Source organism: Micromys minutus, assembly GCF_963924665.1.
Source record: "Micromys minutus genome assembly, chromosome: 8".
NCBI classification, from domain to species: Eukaryota; Metazoa; Chordata; class Mammalia; order Rodentia; family Muridae; genus Micromys; species Micromys minutus.
Window position 1 is genome coordinate 21,026,901 of NC_137977.1, and position 27,173 is coordinate 21,054,073.

Below are 27,173 nucleotides of genomic sequence, written 5' to 3' on the forward strand. Positions count from 1 at the left end.
ATATCTAGTCAAACAAAAAGAGATAACCTCGAAACGCCTGGAAAAAAAATTATTGCTTTTCTGTTTTTTAAGTCAGGCAGGTGAGGCTGCGGAAAGGAAGAGATCCGGTAGGTCAGTTACAGTTTTGTGATTGCTCCCGCTACCATGACTGTACATCCACCAGGGCCAGTCACGAGAGGACAGCCTCTCACACTCGTGGAAGCATCTTCTCAACCTACAACACTGAAGGAGAAAGCCACACTCAAGACACAAGGAAAACAAGTCAGTCCAGTCTAGAGAAGAACATTCCGGGAAACAGAGTGCCAACACCTTCTTAGAACATAGAAATTAAAAACAACTCCACCAGAGCTACCTTGCCAAGGAGCATGTTCAAAGTCCAAAATAGCACCATTTATCAGTGTCTCAGGCCCTGTGGTAGCGTCTCAGTCACTTACCACAAGGAAACGATGAGTTTCAAACTACTTCTATACATCCAAAGAGTACATGGGTAAAATATAGGTATACACAGACAATCGATGAACATAAACTACTAGGCTTGATATATCTAAATGAAAAAAAAAAAAGTGGGGGGACTCTCAGCCTCTGCCAGAAGCAGTCGGGAGCTGTGTGATGAAACGCAGGAGTGGACCGGTATGAGAGCTGTAGGAGTTTTGAGTTGTGGAAGACATTGTTGTAGCGAACCAGGCCTGAAGGCCCACCTGTAGGGGTTGTAAACATGGATTCACAGTGTGAAATTCTGAGCATTTTCACTTGAGTCAGAATGATTAAAAACTGCTTTGATGAAACCTATTTGTCCACTGTAAATTCTCTAAAACCAGGCTTGGAGTCCCATAGTTTCTTCTTATATTTGATGATTTACACAGAAAAAAAAATCCCATATATGATACCAAGACCTCATAAAAACCCCATACACCATATGCAATACAAATGGAGGTGTGACGATTAGAACGGGTGGAGGTAACTGATAGTCGGGGGGCAGGGTTCGCGGCTGCCCCGCAGAATAAGCGAGGCAGTGGCCGTCTCGGCCATCTTCTTGCGGTTCACTTCCTTAGGCACAGGAAGTCTTCCCTGCAGGGAGACAAACAGACACACAGAGATATACTTAGTCACACTTTAAAAACCATCTTTAACGGTGTTTGCTTTTCTACCTTTTTCCTGTCCGGAACTTTTTTGCTAGTTTGCAGGCAGTTTCTATATTAGCAGTTTCCTCTTGGATGTAAATAGTAGGGCAGTGGGTGATGGAGCCATTGAAAAACAGCTTTCCTCTGCTCCTGTAGATCTGTCTCTCTCATGGTGGCGATGTCATTCCTCAGAGTCAGGTCTCCAGGGATGGTGGCTAGTATGATAGAGGACCCAGGATCGAGATGGCATAGGAGGTTTACATAGAAGTGCTAATGCATCTTCAAAGATTTATTTTATGTGTATGAGTGTCTGCCTGCACGCACATATGTGTACAAAATGTGGGGCTTGGTGTTCATGGCGGGCAGAAGAGGGCACTGGATCCCTGGAACTATAGTTACAGATGGTTGTGAACCATCATGTGGGTGCTAAAATCTGAACCTCGGTCTAGGTCTTCTGTAAGAACAGAAAAGTGTTCTTAACCACAGAGCCACCTCTCTAGACCCATATAAATGTGTGTGTGTGTGTGTGTGTGTGTGTGTGCATATGTGTGTGTGTATGTGTGTGCATATGTTTTAGATTTTCAAAGGGTGATGTGTTGGAGGGCTGGCAGTAGTCTATTTCTCTTACACTACTTAAAATATATCACAATACTTAACTCTTTTCTATGTAAGCTTTACTCTACAACACTGACACACGTCATACAAGTGCTAATGGCCAGGACTAAAATGGTACCCAAGATGGAAGTGTTTGAGAGATACACAATGTTAAAGGACTCCAGAGAGCTCCAGGAAAGAGGCAGAGGCTGAGAAACCACATCCAGAGGCTCTGAGATTCTGTAAGGCCTTCCTTACACAGCTGATGGCTGACTATAATGAAGAGTCAGACAGGTGATCAACACAGAAGGCTGGCAGCAAGAGGGCAGGTCAGTGGGGCCCAATGACCAACTGATATAAAAGTCTTAATTCACTAAAAAAGAAAGATTGCATGTCCCATTTACACACACTCGCTCAGTGAAAACAAACATCTCTCTAAATCAAACTGCTAACGTTTTGGATTTTCTCAGGGAAGACATTAGCCTCTGTGGTTCTAAGTGTTTTTGTTCCAGTCAATGGGGCTGACTCCATGGAAGTACGTGGTTATTTGCTGTAAGTACTGTGCAGCTGTGAAAACCATTTTGATCTTAAAATTTCAGTACCCAGTTCACAAAATAAAAATAAAAATAATCCACTGATATTTTCCAAGTAATGCCACCCTTCCCCTAAACTTTACCAGTTAGTGTGGCCTTGAAACTGTTCCAAAATGAGCACGCTGAAATTTGAGAGCTAGGAAACAATTATCTCCTGAAGAAAAGACTGGAGTATTTCATATGTGAACCCAGCCCTTCTATTTTGAATCTCATTGTCTACCTTCTGCAGTACCAAACACTCTTACGCTTCAGCATTCCCTATTGTTGTTCCCAGTGCTGGCACACATTGCTGAAGTTTAAGTCTACAGAGGAAAACAGAAACAAAAAGAGTTCCTACCCAAAATGCAGTTCAGGCTCTCACCTTAGTAAGACCTCCCTCCATTTCCTTGTATGGAAATGGTTCTTGGCTCACCCAGACCAAGAGCTCCGGATAGTAAACCTGCAGAGACATAAAAACACACACATTCAAATCACAGACAAGATCCACTCTGAAGCCACAGTCTTGCTTCTCAAAGCTCAGTTCTCAATTCTTAACTCTCCGTTCTCATTCTCCAAGTTTACTTTTTACACCCCTGCCCCGCCCTTCTGCCTAGAGCACCGGGAAACTCATTAGACTTTTTCCAAATGTGCTCTGCACCCAGGAGAACTTCAGCTTCAACTTTGCTCTCCAAAGATGGAGTCCAACAGAGCAGAGATATCAATCAATGTTATCTTTAGCAGGCAAATTGGCAGCTTAATGGTGAATCTGGCAGGGTGCACTAAGTCACCATGGAGCGCTTTGAAAGCATCATATATCCCATGACTACCCTTGCAAACCTCCATGTTTATGGCATAAATGTTCAGATAGTCATCACCACGGTTAGGAATTAGTCTCCTGTTATCAGAAGGTGAAAGAAGAGACACAGCAAAGGAGGGTGGAAATGCCTTATGCCCTCCCGAGCTCCACACAGCCCGTCTCACTACGCTGCATCTACCTCCCTAATGCAGCCTGGCATCTGAGGGGCAGGGAGCTGGGCAGCTGTGCAATGAATGATTCAGATAATGCGAGTTGATGAATTCTGAGGGTGGGAGGAGGTAGGAGGAGGGAGGCAAGCTGAGTAAGTCTTCTTTAAATATACAAAGGGTTATTAACATAAGGTTGTTGACCAGCTGTTCTCTATTTCCAGTAAGCAAGATGGGGAGGGGAGGCTTAAAATTACAAATCACAGATTTAGGTCAGCTATAACGAAGATCTTGGCACAAGAATTGTTAAATTACTTTAAAAAAATGTTTTAGAGTGGAAAACTGTGAAATCTTCTTTTTAAAGATTTAGAAACAGAATCGAACAGCCATCTGTCAGAGCTAATTCACATTTGATCCAGCACAGGGAGGGAAGATGAGACCACTTCCAGATCTGAGGTTTTGAAAGAAGCTTCCTATGCAGTAACAACTAAGACATGCTTCTCATTAATAGATTAACAAATAGACTCATGGGTCACTTTCAGCTTGGGAACACTAATTGTTGAATCAATGGCTAATATTTTGCATGACTCTACCAGTTCAGTTGGCTAGGGGGTCTGAAGCAGGAAGCCTGGATGGTTCATTCGTTCATCCCTTGGGATAAGGATAGTGGTATTTGGTTGGTCTATCAGCTCAGAGCACATTACAGCTCACCGAATAACTGATACTCTGTTTCAGCAGGTGGCCTATGAATAGGAATATTTTAATTACATAGTCTGAGACAAGTAAAATTCAGAGAGGTCAGGATGTTTCACCCAAATTGATATAGCAAGGGTCGGGAGTGCAACTCAAATTAGGTTCCTAGAGCTAAACTCATCTTTCTGGTGTGCTGCTGGTCTTAAACTATTCTCGAAAGTGAAGTATTTATACCCTACCATCCCTCTCTCAAATGAAGACTAGTGCATAGCTGTCACCCACTTTGGGCTCTTAAATACTTGAGTGCTCATCCTGTAAGAAGAGGAACCATGGTTTTATGTGGAGGTTTTTGATCCACTTGGACTTGAGCTTTGTACAAGGAGATAAGAATAGATTGATTTGCAACCTCCTACCTGCCGACTGCTGGTTGAACCAGCACCACTTGTTGGAGATGCTGTCTTTTTTCACTGAAAGTTTTTAGCTCCTTTATCACAGATCAAAGACCATAGATGTGAGGGTTCATTTCTGGGTCTTCAATTCTATTCCATTGATCTGCCTGCCTGTCTCTGTACCAATACCATGTAGTATTTATCATGATTGATGTAATACAGCTTGAGGTCAGGGATGGTGATTTCCCCAGTTCTTTTATTGTTGATAGTTTTTGATATCATGGGGGTTTTTTGTTATTCTAAATGAATTTGCAAATTGCTCCTTTTAACTCTATAAAGAATTAAATTGTAACTTTGGGGGGTATTGCAATGAATCTGTAGATTGCTTTTGGCAAGATGGGCATTTTACTATATTAATCCTGCCAATTCACGAGCATGGGAGATCTTTCCATCTTCTGAGAGCGTCTTCAATTTCTTCAGAGAATTGAAATTCTTGTCATACAGATCTTTCACTTGCTTGATTAGGGTCACACAAAGGTATTTTATATTGTTTGTGACTATTGTGAAGAGTGTCGTTTCCCTAATTTCTTTCTCAGCCTGTTTATCCTTTGAGTAGAGGAAGGCTACTGATTTGTTTGAGTTAATTTAATATCCAGCCACTTTGCTGAAGTTGTTTATCAGGTTTAGGAGTTCTCTGGTAGAATTTTTGGGGTCACTTAAGTATACTATCATATCATCTGCAAATAGTGATATTTTGACTTCTTCCTTTCTGATTTGTATCCCTGTGACTTCCTTTTGCTGTCTAATTGCACTGGGTAGGACTTCCAGAACTATATTGAATAGGTAAAGAGAGAATGGGCAGCCTTGTCTAGTCCCTGATGCTTCAAGTTTCTCTTCATTTAGTTTGAAATTGGCTACCAGTTTGGTGTATATTGCTTTTATGATATTTAGGTATGGGCCTTGAATTTTTTTACTTTTCCAAGACTTTTATCAAGAATGGGTGTTGAATTTTGTCAAATGCTTTCTCGGCATCTAATGAGATGATTGTTTGTTTTCTTTTCTTTGAGTTTGTCTATATAGTGGATTATGTTGCCGAATTTCTGAATATTGAACCTTCTCTGTATTTGAGCAGTGATGTTCATGTGGGCAATTGGTCTGAAGGTCTATTTATTTGTAGGGTCTTTGTGTGGTACAGGGATGAGCGTAATTGTGGCTTTGAAGAATGAACTGGATAGTGTTCCTTCTGTTTCTATCTTGTGGAATAATTTGGAGAGTATTGGTATTAGTTCTTCTATGAAGTTCTGATAGAATTCTACCCTAAACCCATCTGGCCATGGGCTTTCATTGGTTGAGAGACTTTTGATGACTGCTTCTATTTCTTTGGGGGTTATAGAACTGCTTAGATGGTTTATCTGGTTCTGATTTAACTTTGGTATTTGGTATCAATCTTGAAAATTGTCCATTTCCTCTAGATTTTCCAGTTTTGTTGAGTATAGGCTTTTGTAGTAGGATCTGATGATTCTTTGAATTTCCTCAGTTGCTTTTATGTCTCCCCTTTCATTTCTGATTTTATTAATTTAAATACTGTCTGTGTGCCCTCTAATTAGTCTGGCTAAGGGTTTATCTATCTTGCTGATTTTCTGAACACATAGGCACAGGGGAAATTTTCCTGAACAGAATACCAATGGTTTACACTCTAAGATCAAGAATAGACAAATGGGACCTCATAAAATTGCAGTTTCTATAAGGCAAAGGACATTCTCAGTAGGACAAAACAGCAACCAACAGATTGGGAAATGTTCAATATCCTCAGTCATCAGGGAAATGCAAATCAAAACAACCCTGAGATTCCACCTCACATCAGTCAGAATGGCTAAGATCAAATACTCAGGTGACAGCAGATGCTGTCAAGGATGTGGAGAAAGAACACTCCTCCACTGTTAGTGGGGTTTTAAGTTGGTACAACCACTCTGGAAATCAGTCTGGAGATTCCTCAAAACATAATACTACCTGAAGACCAAGCTATTCCACTCCTGAGCATATACCCCAAAATGCTCCAGCATATAACAAGGACACATGCTTCTCCATGTTTATAGCAGCCTTATTTATAATAGCCAGAAGCTGGAAAGAACCCAGATGTCCTTCAACATAGAAATGGATACAGAAAGTGTGGTATATTTACACAATGGAATACTACTAGCTATTGAAAACAATGACTTCATGAAGTTTTTAGGTAAATGGATGGAATTAGAAAACATCATCCTGAGTGAGGTAACCCAGTCATAAAAGAACACACATAGTATGCACTCACTCATAAGAAGATACTACCCCCAGAAAGCTCTGAATACCCAAGAAACAATTTGCAGACCTTATAACGCTCAAAAAGAAGAAAGGCCAGAATGTTGATGCTTCAGTCCTTCTTAGAAGGGAGAACAAAACACTCACAGGAGGAAATACAGGAACAATAGAGGAGCAAGAAAAGAAGAAAATATCATCCAGAGACTGCCTCACCTGGGGATCCATCCCATATGCAGTCATCAGTCACCCAGTCACTATTGCTGATGCCAAGAAGTGCTTACTGGCAGGAGCCTGATATGGATGCCTTCTCAGAGGCTCTGCCAAAGTCATACTGATACTGTTGAGGATGCTTGCAGCTAACCATCAGACTGAACATGGAGACCACAATGAAGGAGCTAGAGAAAGGACTGAAGGAGCTGAAAGGGTTTGCAACCCCATGGGAAGAACGACATTATCAATCAACCAAACCCATAAGAGCTCCCAGGGACTAAAACACTAACCAGAGATGCACATAAAGAGGCCCACGGCTCCAGGTGCATATGCAGCAGAGGATAGCATTGTCTGGAATCAATGGGAAGAGAGGCCTTTAGTCCAGTGAAGGCAAGTTTTCCCAGTGTAGGAGAATGCCAAGGCACTGAGGTGGGAGTGGGTGGTTGGAAGTGGTAGCATCTTTTTAGAAACAAGAAGGGGGCATGGGAGAGGGGGGAAAGGGGATAACATTTGAAATGTAAATACAGAGAATATCCAATTAAAAAAAAAAGTGGAACCATTTCCTCTCCTTGGAGTTCGGCTGCTCTCTGAGCCCATGCTTCTGCCAAGTCTACCCCTCCTTCCTTCCACAGATTTTCCCTCCTCTGCCCAGCTCCTTCTTAAAGAATGACCCACCCCATCTGCCTTGTTTGAGACAAGAGGCCAATCCTGGCATTCTCTTCAACCAGAAAAGAGGGAATAAAGGTATAATCTAAAACAAATACGTTGTTTTTGTTTGTTTCAAAGCATATAACAAAACCATAGCACATAAAAATTCTTAGTTAAGCCCAACATCCTCAATTTGACTCAAACAGAGGTCAGGAATAAGTTCACTTAATATAAACTGACCTTAGTGATTGGTCACATTTCAACCTGATCACCCCAAGTTTTAAAAAAGCAAATGGTGAGAAATGGTTTCCCAGGGAACCAAAGGCAAAGTCAAGGCATGATATTTGTAGTTGTGTGCTTCCCTAGGGATGTTCCATTTTAATACAGCTACACCAATGTCAGCATTCAGCAAAGTAAAGTTGCCATAGCGTGTGTCAACTCCGAACAAACAAAACCAACATTTAGTACAGTATTCGGAAATGAGTGCAGAGGGGCCATTGGCAGTAAGCTCTGGGAAGGCAGCTACTGTTAGGTGCAAATCCAGTGCAAGTTCAAGGGTGATATGCCATAAGAGGCAGATACCCCGTGCCCACCATGGCTCCCAGGACCCCAACAGCACCATGTCACAGGCTGCTGTCCTCTTGGCTTACTAACTAGTATGGAGTGTTGAGAGCTGGAAATGACTTGTGATTGTGACTAAGGCCTGCAGATGTTGCCGAGAACCAGCAAACGGGAATGTATGAATCCACCTGGAGTCCCGGTAGGCATGCTGATCGCAAAGCTTCTCTCTCTCCTTCGCACCAACTGGTTCATTCTGCACAACTCCACGTGGCTCTAACCACACTCATCACGTGGATTAAAGTTCATGTTTTCTTTCACGAAAACTAAAGTAATACTCTTTTTCACACTTTAGTGAGTTCTTACTTTGGGTCACTGTGGCGGTTTTGTATCTCACAAACTCAAACGTTCTGGGTAACGTCCATGAAAACACCCTAAAACCGTCTTATTGTTTCGAAACTGTCTTCCGTGTAGAAAAATAAACAGAACTCTCAGTCAAATCTTCCTAGAATAGTACTCTCTTAGACTCCAAATAGGCATGCCATGGACTCAAGCTATATTTCAACAACTCTGAGCACTCACTCCAAAACTGGAAAGGAAGGATTTATCATTTTTGATTTGATTTTGCCTGACACTGTGTTCGTTTTTCATTAATGTATCTTTCCCCACAAATCTCCATTTACTTCCCTGATGATTAATTAGGAACAGGACTATATAAAGGACTCAATCAATATATGTCCATCTATGACATACATTCAAATGTGACTTATGATGAAAATTTAATATTTCTTATTCCCAAAAGTATCTGATTGCTGGAACATTAAAGACCCAGCACAGCATACACCCTGAGAACAAAGGCTCCCTTTCTTTCCTTTCTTGCTTCCTTCCTCTTCTCCCTTGTCTTTCCTTCTCTTTGAAGACTTATTTTACATTGCCAAGGCCTCAATAAAAATAGCCTTAATTTTTAAGCCTATATGGGAATTAGCTTGATAGAAATTTGGTATTTGATATGAATTGTAACTAAAAGCTAGTATTGTGTGTGTGTGTGTGTGTGTGTGTGTGTGTGTGTGTGTGTGTTTTCAAGTGGGAGGAATCAAAGACCAGTCTTTCATGTTTCAAAAAAAAAGAAAAAGAAAAAGCAACTTACCTAAGCATTGCCTAAACTGTTTCAAGCTCTTCACTTGGAAGCTTGTTTTGGTTCCTGTTTGTTTTGTCAGTAGTCCTGTGGTCCACATTTAGGGGCAATGGAGAAGTTCTTTTTTCTGTTTCCTATCCACTCCCTTTATTCCACAGCAGAGTTTGATTTCTATGTGTCACTAGCTTGAAATTTAGAAGGTTCAGAATGTGCCCGTTTGTTTACTGATTTTTCTCAACACTTCGTTGAGAAGACTGGAGATAATGGCCAACAAAGGCTCCAATTACATCTTACTCTGAGCAAATATATTCCATATAGATAAACGCCTCTTCCTTAGCAAGCCATCACAGAACTCTACAGACTGCAGCATGGCTTAGCTGCGACAGTAACTGTGACACATTCTTCACCCTTGGAGGGGTCTTTTGTGTTTCAAGGATGTAAATACACGGCCTGTGTGACTTAAAAGATAGACACCAACCCCTGGCCGTTAAGAAAACAGAGCAATGGGGCAGCAGCTGTTCAACCTCTATAATGAATTCTGCCTATAGCTAAGGGGTATGTGTCACAGTTTTGCTGCCAGTTCAACAGTGTGTACCTATGTGTGTGTGCCTATGTGTGTGTGCCTATGTGTGTGTGCCTATGTGTGTGTGCATGTTCTGTTATGCCTAGTTGGCCAGAAAGTTCTGTGTACATGTTCTGCTATGCCTAATTGGCCAGGAAGTTGAGAAACCCAGTCCTATAACTCGAAGAGAACGTATGTGCATATACATATACCTAATTTTGGTAACAATCCCCTGAAGTATCACAATTATGAATCTTCCTCAAGCCATTGAGTGCCAAGTGTAGCTGGCTGCCTAAGCGAAGAATGTTAGCTGCAACTGTACAGGAAGAACAAAGACCACTTTCCTCTGAGCAGTACTGTACCAAAGACCAGATGGCGCAACAAGATGATGTAGTGTGTTGGCTCCATAGAGCCCTGGTCTCAGAGGCCTGCAGAACCCAGACAAAGCGTCTTCACGGGACACGGTGAGAAAGGCATTGCCATTGGAAGATAAAAAGGAAACCATGAAGAACACCGGGCCACCAAAATGACAGATAGAGTCCTTGCAAATTTCAGAAAGCAGAATAGACGTGTTAGTGCCTAAGCTGGCAAACACTCTGTGTTGAGAAGTAAATGAAGCACACATACACATGCGCGCGCGCGCGCGCGCGCACACACACACACACACACACACACACACACACACACGCACACACACGCGCACACACACGTGCGCTCGCGCGAGCGCTCGCGCTCACAAGAAAGAAGACAGGGATAGCTCCCAGCTTAATCACACCCAATGGCATCAGCTTGACCTTAGGTGTGTGTTCCTCTGATGGACACAGATAATGTTCAAGTCTGACTCATATTCTGTAGCAGATGATATGATCTTCTAACATGTGTCAGATGATCCAAAGGCTGGTAATTCTCTGCTGGAGCAACCGGAGTGCCTGAGCAAGCTGTGTGGACTTTCACAGTGGAATCCTCCGAGCTCTTTCTGCTCATCAAACAGCTGCCTAGAGAGGACGCCGATGACTACGTGAGAACCTGACAGATGTGGAATTTTAATTCTAGACTTCAACTAGGCAGAGAAAGGAAACCTCCTTGCTGGCAACAAAATGAAAGTGTTTCCATGTGAAATTAATTGTCAGCACAAAGAGCTCTCATTAGCCACTCTGGTCTACAATGCAATGGTCTGTTTGTCTTGCTGTGAACTTTTTAGATTTCATTTTCTAAAAATAACAGAAAAGACTTCCAAAGGTAGCAACAAGCCAAGGCGGGAGGAACAAGACACAGAAGGCTAACAACTGTGTCTGCCTTTTCCTTCTCACTAGCGCTTAAATCCACTCATTCCATGAATTTCCTAGGCTTGGGTGGTGCATGGTTCAAGTCTAGGTGCAGCAGCTGCCTGAACAGTCCTGACATCCTGATGTCACTTGCAAACACTTACACAACCCTTCCCATCCCAGCCTCACCTTTTCCAAAGGAAAGAAGCTTCACACAGTACAACCTACCTAAAAGCTGCAGAAACCCAAAGCAGAGGGCAGCCATCGAGGGATTCCCACATTTCTGCCAAGACACCTCCCTGGAACTGGAGGTTAGTCTGGTACAGGAATCGGAGCCAAGTGTGGTCTAAGCTCAGAGACGTAAGCTCAGTGCTTCAAATCTGGCCTTTAATGGGTGACTTTCCAGTAATGAAGACAAAACAAAGTCTAAACAGCTGATAACAGCTCAAAGCAAACCACGAGGAAAAGCACAAGACTAAAGCTTTGGAACGGCTCACGGTGTCTGAGGAGAGACTTTCCAAAAGAGGAGCCAAAAGCCTTTTAAGTTCTGAGATTATGTAGTTGCCACCGAACAATGAGAAGTGGAGATGGGTGATGAGATGCCTCAGCTGCTGGCTGGCTGGCTGAGGCTGATGACTCCTCCCTCCGATCTACACAACTACCCTGCAGAACCTGTGCACACAGCCGTGCATGTGTGCACATATGCACACACAAGTCAATTAATTGATTAATTAATTAAAAATAATTAAAATTGTTTTAAAGCAGCGGCCACTGTGCATTTTGCCTTTTCAGTAAAGGAAAAGATGAATGGAAAAGAGAACAGAAAGAAGAAAATGAAGCCTTTGCTACGCTGAAGCCAACAAGCCTTTGAGGTTTGACAGCAGGGCCAACGCTTGTCTCTACCCACCCGATTCCAATGAGTATGATCATGAAATTCTTTACCTCCCTGGTGTAGGAACAGAATAAATATTTATTTAACACATCTGAGTTCTAAGTCTGGACTACCTACCTCTTCCCACTAGATGAACTTATTTTCGTTTGTCAGCAAGAAAGGAGGAAAATTCCATCTTGTGATCTGGCTTTGAAGGTCCGTCAAATGGAAAAAGAAAGAAAACACTGGGAACTCATTCTGGGTGACATCCAGTGTGCCACACTCTGGCTGAACCTTAAGGCGGCACAGTCTACCACAGAAAAGGCAACGCTGGGGCTCCCTGCCCACCCCCAACCTGCACACCCAACAGCTGGTCCCAAGGCTAGCAGGAAACTTAATATTTTCTTAATATTTTAATTTTTATAAATTATTATTTTTTAAGTTGCCAACAAATAAAACAACATCACAGAGCAAAATAAACCAACCATAAAGTCTTTACAGACTGGATGACAATCCTGTCAATCACCAGGCTTCAGGCCTCAACTATTATCACCAAGGATGCTATTTTTCCTTGTCTTCGTACCAAATCATTACTGTGCTGCCCATTAATAACTCAAAAACAAAGTTTACCAAACGAAAAAATAATAGCTTATAACTATATTTCTTTTGCTAAAGCCTCCAATCAAATGCTAATAAGACACTTAATCTAGACAGGGAACGTGGATGTTCCCTGGTCTGGTGGGATAAAGAGACAGCCTGTGGCTCTGAAGGATGAAGACCTTCTGGAGCATTTGTCTAGGGGACCTGTGTAAAAGACCTAAGAGCAAGCTTTCCAGACACACTGCATACGCTCCACAGTGTCCATCCAAAGGGAAGTATTCACCCTCCCCCTCAGTGTACTCTTCTGTGGGTGGTCGTGGCCACCTTGGTATACAGAAAAAGCCATGCCACGGGTCAGTGCTGTGGAGCTCTGTACTGTCCGGTAGACTGAGCTGTCTTCACAGCACCATAACTGACCAGGTTTGGAAGGAAAGAAGACACAGCATATAAAGTCTGGTCTTTGCACATAAAGGAACAGTGCCTATAAATCTGTGTGTACATCCTACAGGTGCCCGGGTTGAAGGAGGTCACTAAGCAGATTCTTATAGCCTGTCCCCTAGACAAACTGGCACAAGCCTAAAAGGATGCAAGAAGCAGAGGAAGCTCAGAAGGGATGGGCAACAGCTCTGAGCCCTGCCTGGGTTTCAGTGACCCTGGGTCAAACGAGGTCTGAAGATCGGAGGAAGACCTCCACTGCAAAGAGAGTGTCCAGAGCAAGGTATCAAGGAAGAAACAGTGCTTCAAGAGTTGTGAAGGCAGCTATGAAAGGAACTTCAAGTTAGAAGGTAAAGCACCCAACAAGGATACCACTGTATGAACTGGGAAAATCCCACCTTAAAACCACACCATCATTCTAAACCCTGGCTTTATCACCAGCCCTCTATTTTATTCCCCATCCCAAGTCTTTACTCCACTGTAAACCAAACATCAAAACTCGACTTTTCCATGAGAAGAGAAGAAACATGTGGGTTTCTGGGAACCCCCACACACAGGATATATAAATTCAGGGCCCCACAATTACATGTAGAAATGCATCAAGGAGTTCATCATAATGCTCTGGTATATTTACTTGCCTCCCTTCCCCCTTGCTGAAGATGAGCCCAGGGTCTTGTGGGTGCTAAACATTCATTCTACCATTGAGCTACAAACAGCCCAAACTACATGTGTGTCTTTTAAAAAGCTGAAGGCCTGTGGATTTATTTATCTATTTAGTGGCACTGGGGAGGGACCCAGTACATTATGCATGTCTGGCCAGCATCCCACCAGTTCCACCTCGACCCCAGGCACTTAATCAATGATTTACTCCTATCATGTTATTTTAAGGATGTGACAAACTGACACACAGTGGATGTTTATACCAGGGCCAAGCACAGAGATGGCTGCTCCTGGACCACCCTCCTTCTACTTACCATACGTAGACGCAAACACTGAGGGGAAGTTTGGGTCTGTTCCAGGGCCACACAGCCAAGACAAGGAGAAGGCAGCATACTCCATCTTCACAGAACCACCTGTCAGTACTGTGTGCCTCTCTCTGAAACCCCCTGGAATGTCTCCCCAAAGCCCTTTTGAGATATCACGCCTCCTTTCAACCACAAGGGTGCTGGCACCTCCTCTGAGTGCCCTGAAGATGAACTTTAGATTTCTGACACCCACTGTCAAAAGTAATTTTCTCAAATTATCTGTTATTCTAAAACCTATTTCCAGTAAATAGACGGTCCCTCAAGTACAGCTTACCTTAAACGGGGAGGAGGATGCAGTCTTTGAGGACATAGGATTTGTTCCACAGTACCCAAGTGTCACCACTGTTGCTGTGGAAATCTATTGTATGAGCAGAAACTTTAATATGGTAACTTAACATTTTGAATGTTTCTGAACCTTACCTGAGAAACACTGACAGTCTTGGGTTTCTTCTCTTGCTCTCTCTGCCTCTGTCTGTCTCTCTGTCTATTCCTCTCTCCCTCTCTCCTTCTCCCTCTCCCTCTCTGTGCCCCTCCGCCATGTGTCCCAGAATTTCTCTGGAAGGAAACATTCGACACAATACAAATGTATCTGCAGTTGCTGCAGCAAACCCGGCAGACCACTCGCTGAGAAACCACATTGTTTCAATATGAGCCCCAAATGAACTCTCCAATAGCTCCTCCTCGATGGCCTAGGGAGGCTGCTCTACTTCTGCACAGTGGTCTCTCTCATCGAAGGCATTTGAAATCCCTCTCACTATAGCTTTGCTTTGCAAATTTCTAGTCTGCTTTAAAACAAACTGCTAAGTTAAGAGAATGAGAGTCTTGTCTTTGGCAATGATCTGTGCAGAAGAGCCATGCATTGCATACGATATGATGTTATCTTGACTAGAAAGGAAGAAAAGTAGCACCAATTAGAGCAGTGAGCAAGCTACTGGAAATCGGAAATTTGGAAGGAAAGTAGATTTAACATGACTTAATTTGGAAACTTTTAATTAATGTTGTAGAAATCCAGACAGTTCTAAAGACAGGCTAATGGAAAGATGGAGAAGGTTAGCAAGCCAATTATAGGTCTTCATGGCAAAAAGACACCAAACAGCAGGAAATAAAGTGTATCCTATTTCATCTTCAGATCACACAGACAACTCTATTCAACTACAATCAAAGTTATAGGATAAGAACAGCCTGTGAATTTAGCACAAATTTACAGTCAAATAAGTTGACTTCTATGAGGCCAAGGAATAAACTTAAATTAAGCCTCTGATTGAATCAATTGGACAATATAGACCATTGAGCCTCATATAATACGATTAAAGGTTTTTTTAAGGGGGGAGGGGTAGGAAGAGACTTAGTAACGATGAAATGAAAAGATATGGAGACCTGGATCCCAGACCATGGTAACAAGATTTGATTAATTTAAGATTCTATTACCAAGAACTGAGCAAGCTTCCAGGCCAAGGCCCTGGATGATATGTAGTTAGATCTAACTCTACAAGAGAGCAAAAGTCAGCGACTTGGTCTGGTTCTGACCATTTGGGCTTTGAAAAACCTCAAATCCAGACCACCAGGAACTAAAAGTATAAGAACAGGAGGCTCAGAGGAGGCATAAGCAGACACTTTGATTCTATATTGACTAACTGGTTAAGCTCAACTGCCCGGTCAATTCTTGAAAAATAATAGGTACAAAGTTCTTGCTTTCTGGGAAGTGGTGGTGATCTGGCAGGCACTTGGTTATCTTTGTAAAACTAGAAAGCACATTTTTATCAAGTTATATCCCATTAATTTGAACTAATATCATCAAAGCAGCAAACACAGTTTTCCCAAATGCTGTAAGGGGTGCAGAGCTAAGGACACGTCTCGGTGGGGAAAGTGCTTTGACGCAAGCCTGGAGGGCACAGTTTGTATGTCCAGCCCTTGGATAAAAGCTGGGTGTGGCAGCACGTGTCTGTGACCTCAGTGCTGGGTGCCGATGGGGGGTCCAAGGGCTTGCTCAGGCTCTCAGAAGAAGTTCCAGTGTTAATAAGGAATCTTGACATAGAAAACAAGATGGGCGAGCAATGGAAGAAGACCGTGGATGTCAATCTGCAGCCTCTATGTATGCACTCAAGGGTGAAGACACACATACACACACACACACACACACACACACACACACACACACATTCACACCATCACCACCACCATCTCCACCACCACCACCACCAGCAACAACAACAAATCACAAGCTACAAAATCCAAGAAAGTCTCTTCAGAAAAACAGTGAGCTGGTTAATATAATTCATCTGTTCAAGTTCTCACAGTCTCCATCCTAAACCACCTGAAGCCTTCTGATGATGCAGGATGCTGAGGCGTGGCCGGGTCCCTTGTGCAGTGTTCACCTTTTCAGCCACTTTAACTGCGCCCTACAATGCATTGAAGTGAATGTTCCACCATATGCTGCCAACTTCACACAGGCTAAAATGCTACACTTGGCAAATGCCTGACGCATTTTTAGACTATGGTCCCAACAGACTTTTACAAGGATGACCCAGTAAAGGATATGAAACTCTCCTCTGGAGGGAGTACTGAGTACTTAGTACTGAACACTTATCTTGGGGCTATGTTTGCAACTACCTTAGTCAGTATGTTTTACCCATCTAACCACTGACTGGTTTTTCCTTCATGGGCCAGAATGTTCAAGAAGCAGTGTCTTTACTTTCTAGCTATTTTTTTTTCCTGTCCAAAGATGGTTTCCTGTATTAGACACCAACTTTATCCAGTAGAAGTGTCCTCAAAATGCCTAGGCCTATATTGAACAAAACAACTTTTGTAAAATTCTCCCCGTTCAGCCTGTGGTACTTTTCCCTGCTGGAACTCTATCAAACCCAGCTCCACCAGGAAGGCTGTTACCTGCCCTAGTAATCAAAGGACAGCTGTGTGTGATGGAGATCTTAACACAGGAGCTGAAGGGTTGGAGCTGGTCAGACACAGCAGCAGCTCTGTGGGCATTCTGAAACTCGGCTGTTTGAACTCCCTGTCGGTGTGGCTCTGATTTGGTATTTTCATGGGTGGCAGCTATTTGGCTGTCCTTCCCTACTGATTTTTCTAATCGGTCTCTCTGACGCCCAATTCCAGCCCAAAAGGAGCAAACAGAGCTTCCTTTCTCCAGCCACACTCCCTTATATTGTGTTCATCATCTTGAACTCAAGTTATTCTGACGTTGTCCTTCATGAAAGTAAGAATAGGCACCAAGACACTGAGCACTTTGAAATGGGGGCCTTTAAATGCTTCTGTCTGTCGGTATGGATGGATGCTAATCACACCAGAGCACACCTTTTGCTCTACCTCCATTAAATGCATCCATTAGAGTACCGAGAGGTGATCCCTGCTGGCTGCGGAGACACACCACTAACTACCTGCAGCCAGAGCCCCGGATGAGGTCTGGGACTCTCCCTGAAAATGGCTAATCATACAAATCCAGCATCCTGAGCTAATGTGTAGGCACTCCTGCTTAAAGAACTGCAAAAGAAGAGAGCACAGAATTTAAGAGTTGTGCTTCTAGGATGGTTAGATCTGACTTAATTGTTCCCTTCACCTGCCTAACAGTGAAATGTTCACGTAGGCTTTTCCTCAACAAATGCATTGTCTATACCCATCTCACTTCCTGGACCACAAGAGTAATAATCTGAGATATTGTAACTTTGCACAGGGCCAGGCTGTTCAAGGCTCAAGTAGGCCACCTGGTTCTGGCTAGAAATGACAGGCTGTCGTGTATCTATGACCCCCGACTCATTTATTTATTCCACAAGCATTGGAGCATTTATTGATGATGGAGATGTGCCAGATCCTAGTTAGACTTAAGCAGGGAGAGAGCGACCTAACTTATAGATGACACAGGCTCTATTCCCAGGTCCCATTAGAACATGTTGATGAAGGTCAGAATTTGTTTCTGTGCTGTGTAAGGCCCATGCCAAGTTAGTTAGCTAGCTATTCAAAAGCTCTGCGTGATGAAACCTTCCCATCTCTGAATTCAGCGCTCTGCCCACAGAGGAAAGGGAGCGGGGCAGGATATCATAGGTTCACTTCCACCAAGAAATGCAGGCTGATGCAGCCAGTCAGTATTTTAAGGTTATTAGCAGGTCAGGAAAACAAGCAGTAGTGCGTATAGTTATGGACTGGTCAGATACATTGCAAGGTTCATGAGGATTTTCCCGCCAGGGCTTCAAGGGATTACTTCACAGGGATCATTTTCAGCCCAGGAACACCTTTATTTTGTCAGGAGTGCATTCCTCATAGACCACGCAAGCAAAGACACAGAAGGAAGGAACCCTGGGACACATCAAGAGTAACAAGTGACCCAGGCTAACCACTTTCACTGCTACAAATACGGGGTTCTGGTTCCTGACAAGCTGGTTTCGCCTCAGAAATAAAATTTCGGAAGATCTGAAACCATGAGCTGAAAAAAGAAACATATTTGTTAACAAAAAAAAAAAAAAAAAAAAAACAGAGGATCAACAGTTTCAGGCCAATGTTTACCTTGCTGAAAAGCTTAGCAAGAGGCTCAAGTACATGAAGGGATCCACTACTGACCTATGGTGCCCGCACTGAGAGGCTCAGGGGTGGTCCAAACTCGCCTGTGGACGCTATGCGTGCTGGCACTTCACGAGAAGATCTTGAAGCTAACACCTTCCAGAGACGAGAAAGGTCCCTCTTAAACAGACTTGGCTTTCCTCAACTTTTGCGAATCACGGGAGAAGACTTCCCTCAGATACTCATGACTATTAACTATGTGAATATTGTTAAGATGCTGCTTGGAGCTCCCTTGCAGTTTGAAGTATGTCTAGTCAGAAAGATCTGAGAGAGACTAGTAGCTGAATCCCTAACACATCTGGTCAGCACGAACCAGCACCCAGTCTGCCTAAGAAGGAGCATGGTGTCTCCTTTCAGCCATCCAGTACAGCAGGAAGCTCCTGTCTCAGCGGACAATACTGCCACAAAGAAGGGCTGATGCTACCTTGAAAAGAGTGACAGGCAGGATCCCTTTCCCTTTCCAAACCATGTAACTCTCAGTCCAAGGACAGGAGGGGAGCAATAAAAACAGCTGCACCTTTAACCAGAGACTGTGTGAGTAGGACACCTACTCTGCTCAATCAGAAAGCAAAGAACCTGAGATAGTCTGGTAACCTGAGCTAGAACACTCGGCCATCTGTCAGACACCTGCTCCGTGGCTTCTTATTGCTCAGCAAATCAAGCCCTTGACTTCCAGGGCTGACTTTTGAGGCTCACCCTTGATGGCACAGACCCCCATAACAGGAATCATAAAGTTCTGATAATATGGTTTTCATCTGGAATCCTCTTGTGCCTCCTCAGAATATACTTAATTCTTCAAGCACCCAATGCTTATTAAAGACTAGCTCTGAGGCTCAGGAACAGAGAGCGTAATAAGGCATATTACTCCCTATCAAGGAGAAAAGAGTTAACGTAAAGAGGTTGTGCTTTGTGCTAAGCCAGTCAACTATGCATGTCTTCCTGAAATTCTACCTTGGGGCTTCGGGTACCATACTCAGGATGACTGATGCAGTGGGCCATGGGTAACTAGAGGTGGCATGCATGCTGTAAAGCTGCCATTTCTAGCCCTAGATTAATTTCTATTTTATTAATGAGGAAGACTTCCAACAGTACCATCCATCCCCATCCTTTGTTTCCCTTTTCTAAATCTTACACACAGCCCTGGATTATAGAGGATTGCAGTGTTTGTCACATTTGTTATATATGTTAATCTTCCTTCTGCAACTAAGACACACATGCGCCAAGGTCAGGGGCCAAGTGTGTGCCTTCTGCAATGTACATAACTATACTCAGTGGGCGAAGGATGTATCATCCCCTGCTAACTCTTCTTATTCTTGTGTGCTCACGCATGCTGCCTTTGTGTCCTTGGGACCAAAGATTCAGATCATACTGAAAAGCAGCGAGTGCTGAAGTCTCGGGGATGGCAGTGAGGCCTCTCCTGGATTCTGGAGGGGATTTTTTATGGCTGCAGGATAAGCCGCCGTGAGCTTTGGGTACCTCAGATGGATCATGCCCAGACTGCAGGCACCTCACTGCCTTCTCAGGGCATGGCTCTGAGCCCTGGGGGCCCGAGTGGCCCAAGCTACTCTCTTTTGGCAAGTGCCACACTTTATGGTATAACCACAAAGTTTCTTGCCCCTTTAACAAATAATGGCAAGTAATCTCATTGTGTAAATGAAAGTCACATTCATTTCAGGTCCGAGGCACTTGAGAAGGAGAGGTTAATGAGACAAATTGCATCTACTTCACCAACACTAATCGCGGCAACTCAGTAGTGCTTAATTTTAAAAATGTCCAACCTAATAAACATTAGGGTGTACACACAAAATGTTTATTAAGCTTCTACCTCATATTTACTATTTTCTAACCACGACCTTTGGAGTACATACATCCCTGGTTGGACCATAGTCAGTTGGGCAATAGGAAAAAAGGTTATGAACTACTAACAAATTCTGGTTGATTGGTTTGTATCATATCATTGCAAAGAGCAAGCTGGCGGATACTGAGAACCTAGTGAAGAGAAAATTAAATGCTTAAGTCCCAAACTAACAGGGCAGACAATATTTACCATGTACTAATCAGCAGCAATAAGATAATGAAATGAAATACTATCAAAACCTTCTCAAAGATAAAAATGCCCCTAAAGAACTATTTTGGATCAAAGTAACCCCGATGCTAAGCTGTTTTCTAGTTCGAGCCAGAAGAGCAGTTTAAAGTTGGAATCTTGCAACATATCATCTGACAAGATAACAGAGTCCAAACACACTTGAAATCTTCTCCCCTTTGTATATCTGGATTGAATTTGCAGCTAAGATTGCTTTATTTCTGATCTTTTCTCCCACAGCACAAGAGTCATACAGATAAAGCAAGCAAATCCACTCCTACATCACAGCAGTAACATCTGAATGACCAGGATGGATCAGATGAAATCAAGGATTTTTTTTTAAGCATAATTATTTAGATAATTGTTTCAGTTTTCCATTTCACTGATGCTTGGAGGATCTGGTCTTAGATGACTTCCCACCCATCAACAGCACTGAGACAGCATAGGGTCGAGGACCTGGCAGCCCCTGCAGCACCACTAGCGCCACCTTCAGGTCACCCGAGGCATTGGCATGCACTCTAGGGCTTTTAGTGACCAGGTAAATATTTAAATGTTCACAATTCTTATTTGGGAATTATTCATTCAGTTTTGCCAAGTATTTGTATTTTAGAAGTGCACTTTCTGATTCTAGAAGAATTGGTTTTAAGGTTTCAAATGGAGTGGGTTCCTTTTGTATATTTATGATAATCTGACCTATTTCTAACTTTTTCAGCAGTGCACAGTGGTAAAATGGAACACACTTTGAACAGCTATTTATTCCAAGATTCTTTTTCCTCAGGTACCATCTCCGACCTGACTATCTATACAGCTCAAGAGGAAGCTAGACTGGGGCTAAATCCAGATAGATTGATTATCTCCTCTGTCCCAATTCCCCAAACAATCCCCAATTCTCCCCTTCAAAGGCACAGGAAGGCTTGGTGAAACACAAGATGGCACCATATAAAATTACCCTCCACGCAGCACCAAGAGTCACCTCAGGAACTAGTCAATTTATATTCCAAAGTCACTGACAAGGGCTGCCAGTGAGAGCAACCCTTCTCAGTGCCCCCATCTCCTTAAAGCAGGGATGTTTATGTTAATGTGGGCAGTACTGAAGGAGCTTGCGCCAAGCCCGTGACTGCTTCTTCACAGCGTGTGCAGAAAGCACATTACAATGAAAGGTGTCATAGAGACAACTGGTCTTCTTTAAAGCATTGGCCATGGAGAACTGAAATCGCCCCAGTTCCCTGGTCCCTGCCAAAACATTCCAAGTCTGTGCCTATTCCTCTGAGAGTTATGGAGAAAAATACACTGGGAGACAGGCCTGCTACCTGCAGGATAAAAGCAGGACATTCACTTTGGCGGCGGATTAAAAATCTGGTTTTTCAAGCTAGTTTCAATAGGATCACCTATATATTCTGAAACCTATATACACTGAAACCTCTTCCTATATGTTGTCATATAAAGGTCAAGTACTTATAAAATAAAATGGCACGTTTGCAACACATCATAAAATAGAGATCCAGAGACTAAAACCCAGCAAAGAGCTAAATGAAATGAAAAAGAAAATCCAAAGATCCCTATAGACTCTCGGTAATTACAAAGCTATGCAAACTCTACAGACCCTAAAGGGAAGGGTTCCTAGAAAACTGAAAAGGCTGGAGAACAAGTCATTTATAAAGACAGTGTGGTCAATAAAGGTGCAGAAAACTATGCTTAGAATTAACAACTTAATAATCCTAACAGTTTTCACCTCCCACAGCAAAATCATGTGACTCGAACTCCCCCTTCCCCCACAATTATGCCCGTAGGCCGAAGAACTGAAAAGGGTCGAATATGTCATGTTACTTATTTATCTACTCACTTATTTTAATAATGCACATGACACTCTATGAATCTTGCATGTCTTCTGATTACCTCCGTGAAACCCCGTGTTCTAATGTGGTGTGTGATGCTGCGGTAAATACTACATCCTAAGCATCCTGGGGATGAAAGGGTTCATTTGGCCGAGAAGGTAAAGTCCATCCCAAGGGGAGCCAGGGCAGAAGTGGAGACTGAAACCTGAAGGCAGGAAGTAAGGCAGAGGCCATGGAAGAACACTGCTTACTGGTCGATCCTAATCACTAGCTCACCTTGCTATTTTATACAAGCCAGAGACACCTGCCTGTGGTGGCTCCACCCACGGTGAACTGGACCCTCCCATATCAATCATTAATCAAAAAAAAAAAAAAAAGAGCCACGGACATGTCCAAAGGCCAGTATGACTGAGGCAGCTCCTGAGTTGGTGATCCCTTCTTCCCAGATTACTCTAGTGTGTGTTGACAAGAGTTAGCCAGTACCCCCTGCCAACTTAAAAGTACGCAAAAAGTCAGGAGATTTAATCATAACCTGTAGAATTCTAGTGTTTACTGCCTAATTTCTTACATTGGACTGAATAGATTATAAATTTGCATTTGAAATGAGCCCTTACAGAATATGGAAATTAGATTCTCTGTAGTATTTTTACATTACGTAGATATGTGCTTTTAAAGAAAAGGCAATGCTCATGTATATGGTCAGTGTTTAGACACCCTGCTCCCTGTAAGTAATTGTGACTGTATGTGAGCCAAATCTTTAAATAAACTAGATAGAGTTCTACAAAGTAGCTCCAGTTTTAATCAAAGAAAGGAAACTAACTTCATTTTGCGAAAAAGAAAGAGGTTTAAAAGATCTTTAGCATCAGGCTTTAAAAATACACGTTTGAACTTTTTTTTTTCCGTCTACATTATTATACACAAAGATTTTTAAGAACCGGGACTTTCCCGATAGAAGAATTGCTAGAAAGTGACTTGGAATCACCCTCAGACAATAACTGCTGGTGGTTTTATTTCAGGCAATGGGCTTGTGCCAGGAAGGACTCATGTCTTGATGAAGGAAGCACAGAAAACTTGGGAGAAATCTTGGTTTCGGGGGTAAAAATCCTCCCAAGAGGAACAAACCGTGATCATCCAGTCAGCCGCCACACAACATGGACTTCAGAAGAAATGAACATTTAATCGTATTTCATCTCTGCCTCTCAGCCTTTGAGGGATTCCAGCTTTCACTCCCAGCATGGCGAGCTCGCCTCTCATCCACAAAGCACGCTCCACCCCCTACTACAGAAACCTGGTATTTTGCCTTGACCCTGATATATACAACCAGGTTTGGCAGGGTTCAAAGGTCCTATTTAACTAAAACTGTCACTTGATACATTGCAACATACAGCCCTTGTGGCCTGGCTACAGTAATACAAAGTGAGTAGAGCTCCAGAAGAGAGACAAAGTGGGTGCCCTCTCCAGTGAAAAAATTAAATAAAATACACTCCACCGCCACCTCATTACTCTACACAAACGTTTAATTGAGGAGGTAATATGAAGGAAGCTGTTTGCAAAGAGCCGTTGATTAGTCTGATTTCATTTGCCTCTTTTGTCTTTCTGCTCCCATTCTTTAATTCATTAGCAAGCTGCCCCAAGCAAAACCTACTTTGCTTGGTGCTTTGACACCCACTTGTTGAAATGACAGGCAAGGCAATATGTTACAAAATTACAAAGCTCACTCTTAACGAAAGCCAAATCTGAACTCATTTAACTGCCTCTGATTCATCTTTCTCCTTGGAAGCTAATTCTCAGTTGTTCTCAAAGAAAACATCAAGTATATCAGATCCAATTTTAATTCACTAAATTCCGCCCTCATTTAGAAGACAAATAAAAAGGAAAAAAAATTAAAAAGTGAATTGGGGATTCATACATGTAAAGCAAGACCTGGGTGCTCTGAGGACCATTAGCATCTTCAGGAGGGCATGCCACCCTGCAAGAAAGCTTCACAACAGTTTTGTCATTTCTTTCTTTCCCACAGAAGTTTAACACGTGTATGTAGCTGCTTACAATGTATACTTTCTGTGTTGCTTTATTTACTCAGAAATTTAGCTTTCCTCTCTTTATACTCCTTGCGAGAAATAGCTACATCTTAATTAAGAGGTTAATATGCCTGCCCTCTAAAACTGAATTTTCTCTTTTTAAAGAAAGTTATGACAGCAAACATTGCACATATATATCTGAATACATAATGTCTTCATTAAAAAACTAATATTTACCACTCTTAAGGACAGCATATACTATAGCTCGTGACTTGGACACAGACTCAAAGTCTTTTGGTAAGTTTTATCTGCCTGTAATGTAAGAGCCATTGCTTTGTTTGAGCCCTCCTGCCATTCTCCTTCATGTATGCCACAACATGCCAATCTCCTAAGAACAGAACAGGTCCTGTTGTTTGAGTTCAATATATCCTTTCTCTGAGACAAGAATTTTAGTTGTGTATTCAAAATGACTGCAAGTCAATAGATCTAAGCCACCACATCCAACTAATATGGCCTGTAATATTACAAAGCTCCTACATGCTGGAGACAGAAAGAACCTTCCTGAGGTCAGATGGGGTGGGAACAATGAAGAGTTAGTCTGGGTGAAGGTGATCCGGCTAGCACGTCCATGTAATAATTGATAAGCTAACTGAGAATTTCCTCTGTTGGCCATTTCTTACCATTTTGAGAATCTTAATTGTCTTGGGTTTCTGCTCTCCCTTTCTTCAGTCCAGGGAGACCAACCTGCAAAAAAACGTTTAAATACAATAGACACATTGCTTCACCTCAGGTCAGCAAATGCAAAATGCCTCCTCAGAGGTCACAGACAAATAACCACTCTGTGTGCTGAAGATAAGTCCCACGCAAATTATTCTAAACATTTCCTTGAAGGGGCTTTCCAAGTGGTCTACAGGTTTACATAGGGGACAAAGGAATGCCTGGTACCTGGCTCTGCACTTTTGGGCTATTCTTAGTGTCTGGTTCATCTTTAAATTGCAGTTCAAAAGGTTTAGCAACTTAAAAGTAGACCCAAGTGATAAAAATAGATTGTTTTCTGGCTGCTCTTTGTTCCCAGACATACTACCGGCAGTATATTTGCAATCAAGACAACAGAACAAGAATCAACCTTCCACCGTAGTGTAATGCCTCAGAGTGGATATTTTTGGAAATAGCACTGCATTACATAACCTTCCGTGCAAAAAAAAAAAAAAAAAAAAAAAAAAAAAAAAAAAAGAAAGAAAAAAAGAAAGAAAAACCTACACAAGGGAGAAAGTCAGAAGTCAGGAATATACACTATTATGCCCTCTCCCTAAAGCAAATAAACATTAATGTACATGCTGCAGCGGTCGCCCCCCCACCTCTATTCCATTAGAACACAACTCTTTTGTTAATGTAAGTTACAAAAAGATTAAGATGAATGGAAAAGCTAAAAGTTCTCCAAACGGGTATCAGAGGCACTTAAGAGTTTTCCTATAATGTTGTTATAGAAACACATATGCAAATCAGGTTATTAGCAGCATTAAGAAAAAAGTAGTCATTTATCTTTAATGCTCCCTCACCTCAAGTTCAACTGCTTTATAAGAAAATGCGGGTGGAGGGGTGTTAGAAAAGCTAAAACAGGAAAAGACCCACGGCCGCCGCTGCAGCAGTAACACTGAAAGAGTAATCAAGTGTAAGGATTTTATAAAGGGAGAGGAAGCTTGCATGCACCAAAGTGCATTTAATGCAAAGGAACAAAACAGTTCTCAACAATGAGCAAGAAAATTAACCACACCAGCAAGCAAAACCCCACCCCTTCACAAAAGAATTCATTTCTTTCAACTTGTGCATTAAACAAAAGAGGGGGAGTTAAATCCCAGCGTTAATACAGCAGGGGCAAAATGACATAATTTCTCCAAGGTGTCAGCTTTAGCTCTAAAATTTAGAGGGAGGAAGCATGTACTCTGCAAGGTTGAAGGGTCCAGCTAAGAGCAAAGGCAAGGAATCGACACAAAAGAGAAAGCCGCGCTCCCAGCTGGGGATGAGAATGGCATATACTTACAGACAAAAGCCCCGCTCCCTGTGCACTCTCTGCTCTCTACACCTGAAACACAAATGTGGATGAAAAAGGGCATCATGCTAGAAAGACAGCTGAGGGGAGGGGGAGGGGAAAAGGGGTGGAGGAAGAGGAGGGCGGAGGGGAGGGGGAGGGAAACAAAACCCCAACCCGCTTCACTTCCAAGAAGTGGAGCCTCGGAAAAGGAAGGGAAGGGTTCCCTGCCTTGCGCGCGCTCTCCAAGAGTGTGTGTGTGTGTGTGTGTGTGTGTGTGTGTGTGTGTGTGTGTGTGTCTTTCTATTCTTTAAATCAGTCTCTCAATCTCAACTCCTTTCTCTCTCTCTCTCTCTCTCTCTCTCTCTCTCTCTCTCTCTCTCTCTCTCTCTCTCTCTCTCTCTCTCTCTCTCTCTCTCCCCCCCATTTCCTCCCACCTCCTCCCCTCTCTCCTGCTAGTATACTAGTGAACAATGAGCTAATTCTGATGGAGCTGGCGCGCGGCCAGCGCCCCAGCCTTGCTGCCACCGCGGAGCCAGACTGCTTACTCGGCAGGAATCAGCGGCTCGCGGCCCCGTGGGCGCGCGGCCAAGACGCGCGCGCGCGCTCCCCAGCCCCCGCACCCGCGCCGCCGTAGGGCACAGGGCCCTGGGGGTTGGAGGGAAGGGACCGCGCCGAGCAGCCCCGGGAGCGCAGCGCGCAC

The 27,173-nt window shown here is 43.0% G+C and overlaps 1 protein-coding gene across 1 annotated transcript; it reads right to left on the reverse strand.

The window, feature by feature from the left end:
* Positions 1 to 27,173, reverse strand: NREP (neuronal regeneration related protein). The gene is made up of 5 exons (XM_080919970.1): positions 27,019 to 27,173; positions 26,483 to 26,524; positions 25,122 to 25,185; positions 2,670 to 2,747; positions 1 to 1,068 (listed from the first exon to the last, which is right to left on the reverse strand). Exons 3-5 carry the CDS (start codon positions 25,122 to 25,124, stop codon positions 943 to 945), a joined length of 207 nt encoding a protein of 68 aa, XP_080776096.1. The 5' UTR covers positions 25,125 to 25,185; positions 26,483 to 26,524; positions 27,019 to 27,173; the 3' UTR covers positions 1 to 942.

Bases quoted from the DNA above. Each gene is read 5' to 3' on its own strand.
- NREP (XM_080919970.1), bottom strand. The intron at 1,069-2,669 runs GTGAGAGCCTGA...GTCTCCCTGCAG, and splicing joins TGGAGGGAGGTCTTACTAAG to GGAAGACTTCCTGTGCCTAA.